This window comes from Trichechus manatus, unplaced genomic scaffold (genome assembly GCF_000243295.1).
Source record: "Trichechus manatus latirostris isolate Lorelei unplaced genomic scaffold, TriManLat1.0 scaffold00037, whole genome shotgun sequence".
In the NCBI taxonomy this organism is placed as follows: domain Eukaryota; kingdom Metazoa; phylum Chordata; class Mammalia; order Sirenia; family Trichechidae; genus Trichechus; species Trichechus manatus.
Genome location: NW_004443973.1, coordinates 14,297,044 through 14,311,282, shown reverse-complemented (window position 1 = coordinate 14,311,282; position 14,239 = coordinate 14,297,044). Strand labels below are relative to the sequence as shown.

General features: G+C 35.6%; 1 protein-coding gene across 8 annotated transcripts in view; it reads left to right on the top strand.

Moving 5' to 3' along the window:
- UBR3 (ubiquitin protein ligase E3 component n-recognin 3) overlaps positions 1-14,239 on the top strand; it is a 254,201-nt gene that overhangs the window by 212,460 nt on the left and 27,502 nt on the right. For all 8 annotated transcript variants that reach the window (XR_002823969.1, XM_023730582.1, XM_023730581.1 and 5 more), the window contains exon 32: positions 10,239-10,339. Coding sequence is in view for 7 of the 8 variants with exons in the window: in XM_023730582.1 (XP_023586350.1) it covers positions 10,239-10,339 (101 nt within the window). In the remaining variant the exon portion in view is untranslated. The remainder of the gene's footprint in view (positions 1-10,238; positions 10,340-14,239) is intronic.

Below are 14,239 nucleotides of genomic sequence, written 5' to 3'. Positions count from 1 at the left end.
TTAATGACCTCTTGCTTTCTTCACGTGTGATGTCCTTCATGTCATTCCACAACTCATCTGGTCTTGGATCATTAGTGTTCAGTGCATCTAATCTGTTCTTGAGATGTTCTCTAAATTCAGGTGGAATATACTCAAGCTTGTACTTTGGCTCTGTGGACTTGTTTTAATTTTCTTCAGCTTCAACTTGAACTTGTATATGAGCAGTTGATGGTTTGTTCCACAATCGGCCCTTGGCCTTGTTCTGATTGATGATATTGAGCTTCTCCATCATCTCTTTCCACAAATGTAGTCAGTTTGATTCCTGTGTATTATTTCTGGCGAGGTCCATGTGTATAGTTGCCATTTATGTTGTGAAAAAAGGTATTTCCATTGAATAGGTCATTGGTCTTGCAAAATTCTATCATGCAATCTCTGGTGTCATTTCTGTCACCAGGACTGTATTTTCCAGCTACTGATACTTCTTTGTTTCCAACACTCGTATTCCAATCACCAGTAATTATCACTGCATCTTGATTGAAAGTTTGATCAATTTCAGACTGCAGAAGTTGATAAAAATCTTCAATTTCTTCATCTTTGGCATTGGCAGTTGATGTATAAATTTGAATAATAATATTAATTGGTTTTCCTGTAAACATATGGAATTATCCTATCACTGATAGCGTACTTCAGGATAGATCTTGAAGTATTCTTTTTGATAATGAACGTGATGTCATTCCTCTTTAATTTGTTATTCCTGGCATAATATACCATATAATCAGCATGGCCGATTTCAGTCCATTTCAGCTCACTAATGCCTTGGATATCTGTCTTCAAGCATTCCATTTCATTTTTGACAACTTTCAATTTCAGTAGATTCATAACTTTGTGATTCCACATTCTGATTATTAATGGATGTTAGCAGCTGTTTCTTCTTATTCTGAGTCTTGCCACGTCAGCAAATGAAAGTCACAAAAGCTTTATGCCATATACATTAAGGCTGACTCTACTTGGAGGTGCAACCTTGAGTATATCCCAGCTGAATTATGAGAACGTCGCAAGAATAGGTTAGATACATTGAACACTGATGACCAAAGACCAGACGAGTTGTCGAATGACATAAAGGACATCATACATGAAGAAAGCAAGAGGTCATTAAAAAGACAGGGAAGAAAGAAAAGACCAAAATGGATATCAGAAGAGACTTTGAAACTTGGTTTTGAACATTGAGTAGCTAAAGCAAATGGAAAAAATGATGTAAAAGAGCTGAACAGAAGATTTCAAAGGGCAGAAGACAAAGTAAGGTATTATAATGACATGTGCAAAGACCTGGAGTTAGCAAACCAAAAGGGAAGAAAGAGCTTGGCGTTTCTGAAGCTGAAAAATCTGAAGAAAAATTCAAGCCTCGTGTTACAATAATGAAGGATTCTATGGGCAAATATTGAACAACGATGCAGGAAGCATTAAAAAAAGATAGAAGGAATATACAGTCACTGTATCAAAAAGAATCAGTAGATGTTCAGCCATTTCAGGAGGTGGAATATGATCACGAACCAATGGCACTGAAGGAAGAAATTCAACCTGTGCTGAAGACATTGATGAAAAACAAAGCTCCAGGAATGGACAGAATATCAACTGAGATGTTTCAACAAACAGATGCAGTGCAGGAAGTGCTCACTCATCTATGCCAAGAAATTTGGAAGACAGCTACCTGACGAAACAACTGGAAGCAGTCCATATTTATGCCTATTCCAAAGAAAGGTGACCCAACATAATGTGGAAATTATCAAACAATATCATTAATATCACACAAAAGTAAAATTTTGTTGAAGATCATTCAAAAGCATTTGCAGTGGTACATGACAGGAAACTGCCAGAAATTCAAACTGGATTCAGAAGAGCGTGTGAAAGAAGGGGTATCATTGCTGATGTCAAACGGATCCTGGCTGAAAGATGTTTACCTGTGTTTTATTGACTATGCGAAGACATTTGACTGCGGATCATCGCAAATTACAGATAACATTGGGAATTCCAGAACACTTAATTGTGCTCTTGAGGAACCCTGTACATAGACCAAAAGGCAGTTGTTTGAACAGAACAAGGAGATACTATGTGGTTTAATGTCAGGAAAGGTGTGTGTCAGGGTTGTATCCTTTGACCATTCTTATTCAGTTTGTATGCTGAGCAAATAATCTGAGAAGCTAGACTATGGAAGAATGGGACATCAGGATTGGAGGAAGACTCATTAATAACTTGGCATTATGCAGATGACACAGCCTTGCTTGCTGAAAATGAAGAGGACTTGAAGCACTTACTGACGAAGACCAAAGACTACAGCCTTCAATATGGATTACCCCTCAACATAAAGAAAACAAAAATCCTCACAGCTGAACCAATAAGCAACATCATGACAGTTGGAGCCACTGGTGGGTTCTAAGCACCAACTTTTCATTTAGCAGCCCAGCGCTTAACCATTGCTCCACTGGGACTCCTTACTGCAGACAGAACCAGCCGTTTCTCCATGGAGTACGTTTTAATGGAAAATAGTATTTAGAGACTGCAGTCTAGGTGATAGAAGGTGTACATAGCTACTGTGTTGTCATTGCTTCAAGGCCAGTTCAATGGACAGAGTTAGGAAATTTTTTTTTTTAAGGAGAAAAACATCTTGAGTTCATACTGGTGTTTCTAATTCAAACAAAGATTGCAAGGTTTTTATTTCTTAATGTTTTTGTTATCTGCATATTTTTTTCTCTTACTCTGAAAATCTTGATATCAACATACTTATTTGCATAACCTATAGTATAAAACAAAAAAACCCATTGCAGTCAAGTCGATTCTGACTCATAACAACTCTATAGAACAGAGTAGAGCCGTCCCATAGAGTTTCCAGGGAGTGCCTGGTGGATTCTAACTGCTGACCTTTTGGTTAGCAGACGCAGCTCTTAATGACTGCCCCACCAGGATTTCCTAACCTATAGTATACCTACAGTTATTTTTAAAGACAAACAATACCAGTATCACTACTAACCATAAGTTCTTTTTGCTCTTAGAATATAAACCACTAGGGATATATGGTCAAAATACTATGTTTTTAAGTCACTGGAAGTGATATTTTTGTGTGTGTGTTATGCCATCAGTTTGATTTCTAGCTAAGGTCATTTGTTTTGTTTTGTTTTTTTCCTCAATATTTAAAAATTGCCTTTTTCTCTTTTGATTTGATTTTTTTAATTATTTAAAACACATCTAAAAGTAAAAACTATATAGCAAGGAAAATTCAGAGACATCTAGTTTCCATCCCTGTCTCCTCCAGCTTTTTCCTTGCTCCTCCTATAGGTAAACATTTTTATTAGTTTTTGCGTATGTGTGTATCCATCCGTGTCCTTTTATTATTTCTTTTTGAAAATGTAAACAAATTATGTGGTTTTGTATATAAATAAATATAATTTTCTCACCGTCCCTCCTTTTTTAATCCAAAATGGTGCTGCACTATAAAACTGTTCTTGTATTTTTGTCTTTTCACTTAATAGTAAATACTAGTGATTATTCCATAGAAATAGGTAGAGATGTTTCTCATTCCCTTTTACAGCTGCATAGGATTGCACTTTTTGGATGCATTGTAGTTTATTAAACCACTCTTTTGATGGATGTTTGGATTATTTCTAATATTTTCTGATTATGCATAATAGTGCATTAAATAGGTTTGGGTATATATGTATTACATATTTTTACCAGTGTATCTTTGAGATAGATTCCTAGAAATGCAATTGCTGGTTAGGTAAATGCGTTTATAATTTAGTTAGATATTGCCAGATATCCCTTAATTGAGTTTGTACCATTTCACATTTCTACCAGCAGTATAAGGGAGTGCAGTTTTCTCATAGCCTTGCTGATAGAATATGTCCAACTTTAGAATTTTTTGGCTAAACTAGTAGACAAGACATGATATCTCACTGTTATTTTACTTTTCATTTCTCTTACTATAAATGCAGTTCAGCATTTAATGGCCATTTGCATTTCCTTTTTATGAACTCTCTAATCTGTTGCCCATTTAAAAAAAATGGGTTGTTGGTGTTTTCCTCTCCAGTTTTTGGACCTACTTATGTATTATGGATATTAAAACCCATTGCCGTTGAGTCAATTCTGACTCATAGCGACTCTTTATTAGTCTTTTCCTTTATTAATTCTGGATTTTGAGTTATAGTTAGACACGCCCTCGTTATAAAGAGATTTTTCCACGTTTTTTTCTAGTATTTCTATGATTTTAAATTTTATGTATATTTCTGTAATCCATTTGGAATTTATAAGTTTTATTTTTTTCCATATAGCTATCAAACATTCTGCTGCTTTGCCTTCCCCACAATAGTAAATTAAAACAGGTTCACACATATCTGGAAATTGGATTTACAGCAGAGGTGGCACTGCAGAGCAGTGGGGGAAGTTTAATCTTTATAAAAAAATAAAATAAAAACCAAAAACCCATTGCCGTGGAGTCAACTCTGACTCATAACGACACAATAGGACAGAGTAGAACTGCCCAATAGGGTTTCCAAGGAGTAGCTGGTCGATTTGAACTGCTGACCTTCTGGTTAGCAGCTGTAGCTCTTAACCACTACACCAAATCTATTTTATTTCTGATGAAGTTAAGTATTTCCATATCTATTAGATATTTGTATACACTGTTTGTGAATTTTCTATTCAGGATCTCTTTTTTTCTACTGGCATCTTAATATTAGTTTCTAATGATCTGAATGATTTTTTATGTTTTAATATATTAAACTTTATTTTGTCCTATTTGTTGACACTTTTTTCCAAAATATGTTTGCCTTTAAACTTTGTAATTTTATTCTTGGCATCAAAAAACCCGTGGCCATTGAGTCAGTTCTGACTCATAGCAACCCTATAGGACAGAGTAGAACTGCCCCATATGGGTTCCAGGGAGCAGCTGGTGGATTTGAACTGCTGACCTTTTGGTCAACTGCTGACCTTTTGGTTAGCAGCTGACCTCTTAACTGCTCTGCTACCAGGGCTCCAAAATGGGTTTGGAAAGGTGAGCAACTTGCTCAAGTTTACGTAGCAGGGAATTGGTGAATGTGGAATTCCAGTCTGTGGTGTGCCATCAATCAGTTTTATCAAATGCAACAGATCTGATATTTCTTTCTTTCTTTTTTCTGTTACTTTCATACTTATAATGCCCATCCCCATTTAATTCACGTTAGGATAGTAATAAATGCTGCAAACATATACTCCATGCTACCCATTTTGTGTGTTGCATGTGTAATCTCAATTAATCTAAAATCTTACAACCTACATGTTAACTACTGTTTACATTTATAGCCAAAATCTGGTATTTACTTTTATAGCCAGTATTACAATGTGTTCCCAGTCTTAGGATTTGCAATATTGACCTATATTTTCTTCTTACAGTTTTCTTAGGGATGGTTTTTAAAAATACATAATCTACTTAGAATTTATTTTCATCAGTAGTACTAGGTGAAGATCGAAAGTTTACTTTCAAATAACCAGCTAATTTTTCCAGCAGTTTTATTTCCTGTTTATTATATAAGAACCAGCTGCAGTCACGTCAGTTCAAACTCATGGTGACTCCATGTGTTTCACAGTAGAACTCCGCTCCCATAAGGTTTTCATGGCTGTGACCTTTGGGAAGCAGATAGCTAGGCCTTTCCTCTGAGGGGCCTTTTGGGTGGGTCCAAACTGCCAGCCTGGACGGTTATAGCCAAGTGCTTAACTATTTGTACAACACAGGAAGTCCTTATTACATATTAAGTGTTTATATATTATAGGCCTATATATTATAGGCCTGATTAGGGGCTTTCCCCTTTGTTCTATTGATGTGTGAACTTATTTCTATGACAATACCATGCTGTTTTACTTATTGAAGAGATTTATTATGTATAAATATCTGGTCGAGTTAGGTTCTTCTTATTCTTTTCCACATCTCCCAATTTTTGATATTCTCACTTGTTTATTCTTCCAGATGATCTTTAGAACCATTGTCTAAACCCATCTTCTCACTGTGATTTTGATTGAAATTAATTTAAACTCATATATTAATCTGAGAATAAAAATATCTTTATAATATATAGTCTTCTCAACTAGAACACTTCCATTATTTTAATACTTTTTTTTGTGTCATACAGAGTTTGAAGTTTTTTCATGTAAAGGCTAACTTCAACTTGTTTTTCAGTTCAAAACTTAAATTTTTCTTTGGTAAACTTCCCTTTTACAAGTGCTTCCTTCCCCTACCCCCTGCTCTGCCCCATTGCCACCAGCCTCAGCCTCAGAAGACCCCCTTATTTGCTCTTGTTGCATAGCAGGTTTACATATATTGTAGCAATCTGTGCACTTTATAGTAGTTGCCTAGTTACCTGTCCTTGGAGACTTTTCACACTCTTTGATCCAAATCCATGATATACAAGGCCTTCCATGGTCTGGTCCCTGTTGGCTTTGACCCTTCTGTACTTGCAACCTCGGATCTTCCTCATGTTCCTCATGCACTGACATTCCAAACATACTAGATTACTTGCTGTTCTTAACAGGTTTTGATTTTTCTTATGATCTCTTATCTTTGTATTTGCCTTGTCCTTTTAACACCTTTTCTATTCCTCCCATTCCCCTTTTGGTAAGAGTCTATTCATCTTCAAGACTCTCTTATAATATCTTCACCTCTATGAAATATTCCCTGACCTGACTTCTCCCCATGTTTGAGCAGGATCCATACTTCCCTTCTTGTGCTCCTAAGAGCACTGAGTTCCCATCTCTTCCAGCCTTTAATTCACTGAATTATAATTTTAGCTATTTCTACCAGTGGAATAGGTATATTCCTTAAATGTAGGGACTGTATATTTTCTTTAAATTAATTCATCAAGTATTACTTTCGTTTTAAGGCTTGAGCCACAAAATCACTTCATACAACCTTAAGCTTATAGTATTTTAGTTCAAGATACTTACCCACTTGTAAAAATCAATTATTATTTGTGAAATTAATACATAGTATACTAATTTGAGAAGTAGAATTTTAAAATAAACTTTATTTAAAAACCCTTTGGTCTATTTTAGGGGTTGGAAAACTATGACTTGTGGGCCAAATTTGACGGGTCTCTTTTTGTATGGCTTGCAAGCTAAGCATGATTTTTAAAGAGTTGTAAAAAATCAAAGCAAAACAAAGAATAATATGCAACAGAGACCTGTGTGGCCTGCAAAGCCTAAAATCATCCCAAGTCTGGTCTGAAGTATAGCTTCAGAATTAAGCTAATTCTGGAGGTTTAAGACTTATTTTTGTTCATTAACATTAAAAATTACCCTCGGATGAAAAAAATTTAACCTTCTAAAGGAGTATTTTTAATTTTTTTAATAATAAGATCTGCTTTATAATATATTACATGTTTTTCATAGTACTAGAGTCCCTGGGTGATGCAAACAGTTAATGCACTTGACTGCTAACTGAAAGGTTGGAGGTTGAAGTTCACCCAGAGATACTTCAAAAGAATGACCTGGTGATCTATTTCCGAAAAATCAGCCATTGAAAGCCCTGTGGAGCACAGTTCTATGACACACATGGGGTCTCCATGAGTCGGAATCGACTCAACAGCATTTGATTTTTCTGGCTTATACATTCCTAAGGATTACTATTTTGTCTTTTATAGTGTATTTTAAGTTCAACTATGGTTATTCTCTCTCTTTTGCCTTTTTTTTGAAACTTTGCAAATGGTGAAGATTTTATTTGAATTTTATGGTATTCATAAAATTGGAACAACTTTTAAACAAGAGATATTAACCATGCCTTTTCAGTGTGACTTGATTTGTGAACTGTATCTATTCTTGTTTGTAATATGAGTGATTTACTCCTTAGTGCTATTTGTGATAGCAAGTCTTCTATGTGCTACCCCATTTGTAGTGAAACTAGTTTTCTCAAGTTCCATTTAATGCTTCATTAATTTCTGTAATTATAAGAAATCAGAAAGATTCACGATCTATTTAATGTATCCCAGCTGTTTAGTAATACAATAAATTTTTTCTCTATAATTTTTTCATGTTAGGGAGAGTCAAGTAAATGTATGAAGCAGTCTAAAAGATTATAGTTTTTAGGCAAAAAATATGGCCTCTAGACCATGGTCTCGGGGAACATCTAGCTCAATTGGCATGACACAGCTTATAAAGACAATGCTCTACATTCTACCTTGGTGAGTAGTGTCTGGGGTCTTAAAAGCCTGTGAGCAGCCATCTAAGATACTCCACTGGTCTCATCCCTTCAGGAACAAGGGAGAATGAAGAGAACAGGATACAAGGAAAAGATTAGTCTGAAGGACTAATTGTCCACAGCTACCAAGGCCTCCACCGGACTGAGTCCAGTACAGCTAGATGGTGCCCAGCTACCACCACTGACTGCTCTGACCAGGATCACAACAGAGGGTTCTGGACAGAGCTGGAGAAGGATGTAGAACATAATTCTAACTAAGAAAAAAAAGACCAGATTTACTGGCCTAAAGGAGACTGGAGAAACCCCGAGAGTATGGCCCCCAGACACCCTTTTAGCTCAGTGGTGAAGTTATCTCCGAAGTTCACCGTTCAGCCTGGGAGTGGACAGCCTCATAAAACCAAATGAGACTAACGAGGTACAGTAGTCCAGTGACAAGGGCCAGAAGGCAGAAGGGGACAGGAAAGCTGGTGATAGGGAACCCAAGGTTGAGTAAGGATATTGTTGATGTGTTGTGAGATTGTTAACCATTGTCATAGGGCAACATTTGTAGTAACTGTTAAATGAGAAACTATTTTGTTCTGTAAGCCTTCATCTTAAGTGAGAATAACAGCACAATTGGAAGAGTGTAGACAATGTCACTGAACTGTGCATGTAGAAATTTTTGAAATGGTGTATCTTTGGCTATGTGTATTTTCACCAAAAAAAAAGGTTGAGAAGTTAGAGGGTTGATATGTTGTGGGGTTGTTAACCAATGTCATAAAACAATATGTGTACTTCTGTTCCATGAGAAACTATTTGTTCTGTAAGCCTTCACCTGAAGTACAATAAAAAAAAAAGAAAAAATGGCCCCTAATCTGGAGGGCATTATGCTGAGTGAAATAAGTCAATCACAAAAGGACAAATATTGTATGAGGCCACTATTATAAAAACCCCAGAAAAAGTTTACACACACAAATAAAAACAATCTGATGGTTATGAGGGAGGCGAGGGATGGAAACTTTTGTGAAGGGAAAGACTATGTACAGTATAGGGGAAGTCAGCACAACTTGACTAAGGCAAAGTCGTAAAAGCTTCCTAGGCACATCCAAACACCTTGAGGGACCAATTTACTGGGGCTGAAGGCTAGAAACCATGATCTTGGGGTATATCTAGGTCAATTGGCATAACATAGTTCATAAAGAAAAGGTTCTACATCTTATGTTGGTGAGTAGCATCTGTGATCTTAAAAGCTTGCGAGTGGCTAAGATACATCGCTTGGTCCCATCCTGTCCGGAGCAAAGGAGAATGAAGAAAACCAAAGACGCAAGGAAAATATTCATCCAAAGGACTAATGGACCACATGAACCACAGCCTTCACCAGCCTGAGCCCAGAAGAACTAGATGGTGCCTGGCTAACACCACCAGCCACTCTGATAGGAATCACAATAAACCGTCCCAGACAGAGTTGAAGAAAAATGTAGAACAAAATTCAAATTCACAAAAAAAGACAAGACTTACTGGCCTGACAGAGACTGGAGGAACGCCTTAGACTATGACCCCCCCAAACCCTACTGTCTCAGAACGAAAGCTACTCCAAAGTCTGCCTTTCAGCTAAAGATTAAACAGGCCTATAAAACAAACAATAACATACGTGAGGAATGTGCTTCATAGTTCAATCAAGTATATGAGACCAAATGAGCAACACCTGCCCAAAAGCAAAGACAAGAAGACAGGAAAGGAAAGGAAAACTGGACAAATGGGCACAGAGAACCCAGGGTAGAAAGGAAAAGGGGGAGAGTGCTGACACATTGTGGGGATTGTAACCAATGTCACAAAACAACTTGTGTATAAATTTTTGAATGATAAAGTAATTTGCACTGTAAACTTTCACCTAAAACACAACAAAATTTTAAAAATATATATGGCTCCTAACTTTTTCTGTTGAAATTTCTCAGTTATGAAAGTTTTATTTCTGTTCCATAGATGTATATGTGAAATATATAAAATGAATTAAAAATAAAAGATACGTAATAATGTCCAAAGTGATGGTGCATTTTTGTTTTAGGCTGAGGAATGAAGAACAGCTTGAGGTTCCAATTCTTTATCATGATGTTACATCCCTTTTGCTCATCCAGATCTTAACGATGCCACACCCCTTACACAAAGGTATGTCTTTATGAGTCAGATTCTTAGTTGATGTAATATATATAATGACTATTCTAGAGATTGTAAGGACAAATATAGTATTCAGTCTGATGCAACTTTTTTGCGATAAATAACATTTTTTTCTACTGTTGGTAAATAATGATCATATCTATCTATAGAAGATGACAATGAAAGAAAAGTATTTCGGTTTTTTTCCTTGTAAGTCTATCCTTTTCAGATTTTTGGTTAATAATATGGTAAATACATGGGGAGAACTTTCTGAAAACCATTATTTTTTAAAAAATTTAAAGTGACAATAGAAAAGGAAATTTGGAAAATAAAGCAAAAACTCAGCGTTAATGCTGCTACCCTATCTACATGCATACATATTTCAATACAGTGATAATCATAGTTATTCAGATTTGATGTCTTATTATTTTTACTTAGTGCTAATATCATAGTACTGTGGTATTAGCAGCATTAATTTTATATTAACAACATTTTATTGTTACTCTGTAGTCTTCATTAGTTTTCACTTGAAGACTTTTAATACTTAAAAAAAAAAAAAAATCCATTGCCATCGAATTGATTCTAACTCATAGTTACGCCATAGGGTTTCTAAGGCTGTAAATCTCTCCAGAAGCAGACTGCCACATCTTTCTTCTGTGGAGCTGCTGGTGGTTTTGAACCGCCGACCTTTTGGTTAGCAGTCCAGCACTTTAACCCGTGTGCCACCAGGGCTCCAATATAGTCCATCAAATAATTAATCATTCTGTGTTAGAAAGCTAGGTTTTTTGTTTTGTTTTGATTTTTGTTATTACAAGTTACGCTACAGTGAACATCTGTGGGTATATAAAGACCTTGTTACTGGGAAGACATTCTTTATGTGTAGTCCAGCTTGATCTTTTGATAAAACTTTTTACCTGAGAGTACAAAATAATAATTTATTTTAAATATAGACAAGTTATAATATTTCATGTAATAGGAAGCTCTGTGAAGAATAGAATGATGTCACTAATAAACAAGCATAATATTTTATTTATACTAATACTGTGAATGTGGTATAATGTTTTTTAATTGGAAAACATTTTTCACAACCAAATGATATAGGATTTTTTTCATGAACAGCAGTATAACAGGAACTTACAATTTAATAACTACAGTAAATAGTTTAGTGTTAGTTTTAACACTAAACACTAGAATTTTTTTTAACCTATTTTAATGTAATTTTCAACCTATAAAGTTACTAACTTTAAGTGTACAGGTCAGTGAGTTTTAGTAAATTTATACAATTTTGCAGCCATGAATACAATCAGTTTTAGAACACTTGCATCACCCCAAAAGTTTCTCTTTGCCCTTTTGCCGTAAGTCCCTTCTCCTGGCCTTGGCCCTGGTCCTGGCAACCCTGATCTGCTTTGTCTGTATAGTTTTGCATTTGTAGAAGTTATATATAAGTCAAATCATACAGTAGGTAGTCTTTTTTGTCTAACTTCTTTGCTTAGCATATATTTTAAAGTTCTATCCACGTTGTTCCACGTAGCAGTAGTTTGCTCCTTTTTATTGCTGCGTAGTGTTCTCTTGTATAGATATGTCACATTTTGTTTATCCATTCCCAGTTGGTGGACATTTAGATTTTTTCCATTTTTCAGCCATTATAAATAATGCTTCTATGAATATTTATGTTCAAGTCTTTGTATGGACATGTATTTTCATTTCTCTTGAGTATATACCTAGGAGTGGAATTGTAGAATCTTATGGTCATTCTCTGTTTAACATTTTGAGAAACTGCCAAACTGTTTAAGGGTTTTTTTTTTTTTAATTGAGGTGAAATCACATAACATAAAATCAGCCATTTTAAAGTGAACAATTAAGTGGCAGTTAGTGCATTCACAGAAGGAGCCCTGGTGACACAGTCTTTTAAGTGCTTGGCTGTTAACTGAAAGGTGCGTGGTTCAAACCCACCAGCCGCTCCGTTGGAGAAAAATGAGGCAGTCTGCTTCCATAAAGATTATAGTCTTGGAAACCCTATGGGTTAGTTCTACTCTGTCCTGTAGGGTTGCTATGAGTCGAAATCGACTCGATGGCAATGAGTTTGGTTTTGGGGTTTAATATATTCACAATGTTTTGCAACCACCACCTCTATCTAGTTCCAAAACATTTTCATCACTGTAAAAGGAAACCCTGTACCCATTAAGCAGTTACTCCCCATTTTCCACTTCCCCCAGCTGCTAGCAACAACCAGTCTGCTTTAGGTCTGTATGAATTTACCTGTTCTGGATATGTTATATAAATGGAATCATACAATATCTGACCTTTCATGTGTGACTTCTTTCAGTAGCATATTTTTGAGATTCATTCACGTTGTAGCCTATATCAATACATCATTTCTTTTTATGGCTGAGTAGTATTCCATATGGCTGACTAATATTCGTTGTATATATATACTACAATATGTTTATCAGTTTATCCATTTATGGACTTTTGAGTTGTTTCCACCTTTTGACTATTGTAAAGAGTGGTACTGTGAACCTTCACAGACAAGTTTTTGTTTGAACACTGGTTTTCAGTTCTTCGTATATAGCTAGGAGTGGACCTGCTAGGTCATATAGTAATTGTATATTTTACTTATTGAGGAATTGCCACAAACGTCAAACATTTTTTAATGTTATTTTTTGTGCGTTTGGCTATGTCTGTGAATTTTATCATTACATTTTTTTATGTCTGCAGACTTTAAAATCTAAACCTGTCAAATAGCCTCATAGAAATTAATCTTTTTACAAAATTAGTTGCAAATTCTTTAGATTGTTTGTGTCATTTTGGTTAATTTTCTTTAGTTTGGGAAAACAGTTGCCTTGGAGTCAGGCTGGTTTACTCCTGGTTGTTCTCTACTAATTACACTAGTAGTATTAGTACTACTAATTTTGACACATAGGAATTTAAAGAAGTATTACTCTGTTTTGTAATGTCCTCAAAATAGTATCATATTTAAATATACATTTTTACATGAAAGTGTAGTTATTATGTGAACCTGAAAAGCTAAAAGGGAAGAAAACTTGATTTTTTCTATAATTAGTATTTAAAAAGAAAAAGATTTCAGCGAAGAATAAAGGACCTGTTGTATCAGTGTCTAACTGAGAGCTACAACTGGTGCATCTTTCTCATCATCAGAGAGCATCTGTTGAGTAACTGTTGGTGCTAGGTTTCAACAGATGGTAAAATAAATGCCAGAAGGGAATGTAATAATACATTGGATTAACTGAACCAAGTCAATTTAATTCATTAGGAGCAGATTCTAGTAGTGTTTTCTAAAATAGGAAGGAAAGAGCCGAGAAAATGGATCTGCCTAATTTTCTAATAATGGTTAAGTGAATAAATAGATTAAGGAAAATCCTACATAAAAATCCACCACATTCAGTCAATAACCATGCCTTAAACAATATAATTTAAAAAGTGTTGTTTGGTGGACAGACAACAAGTGTTTAATTTAATTAGTAGATGTTTAATTAGTACTTAACTTGTGAAAGCTATTGCCTGATTCAGTTCAGGAAACATTTAATGAATACCTACTAGATGCCAGGTTGCTATGCTTCTTTGTCAGCAGGTGCTGGGGGTACAAAGATGAATAAAACATGGGCGTTGCCCTTGGGGAACCAGATAGCTGAGTATTTAACAGTTATTAACCGTACCTCAAAGGAGCCCTACTGGTGCAGTGGTTAAGAGCTGTCTGCTAACCAAAAGATCGGTGATTCGAATCCATTAGCTGTTTCATGGGAGAAGGGACCTGGTCATCTGCTCCCGTAAAGGTTTACAGCCTAGGAAGCCCTATGGGGCAGTACTACTCTGTACTATAGGGTCATTCTGAGGGGGAATCAAATCTGTGACACACAACAACAACCTTACCTCTAGAATCTCTTTGTAAAA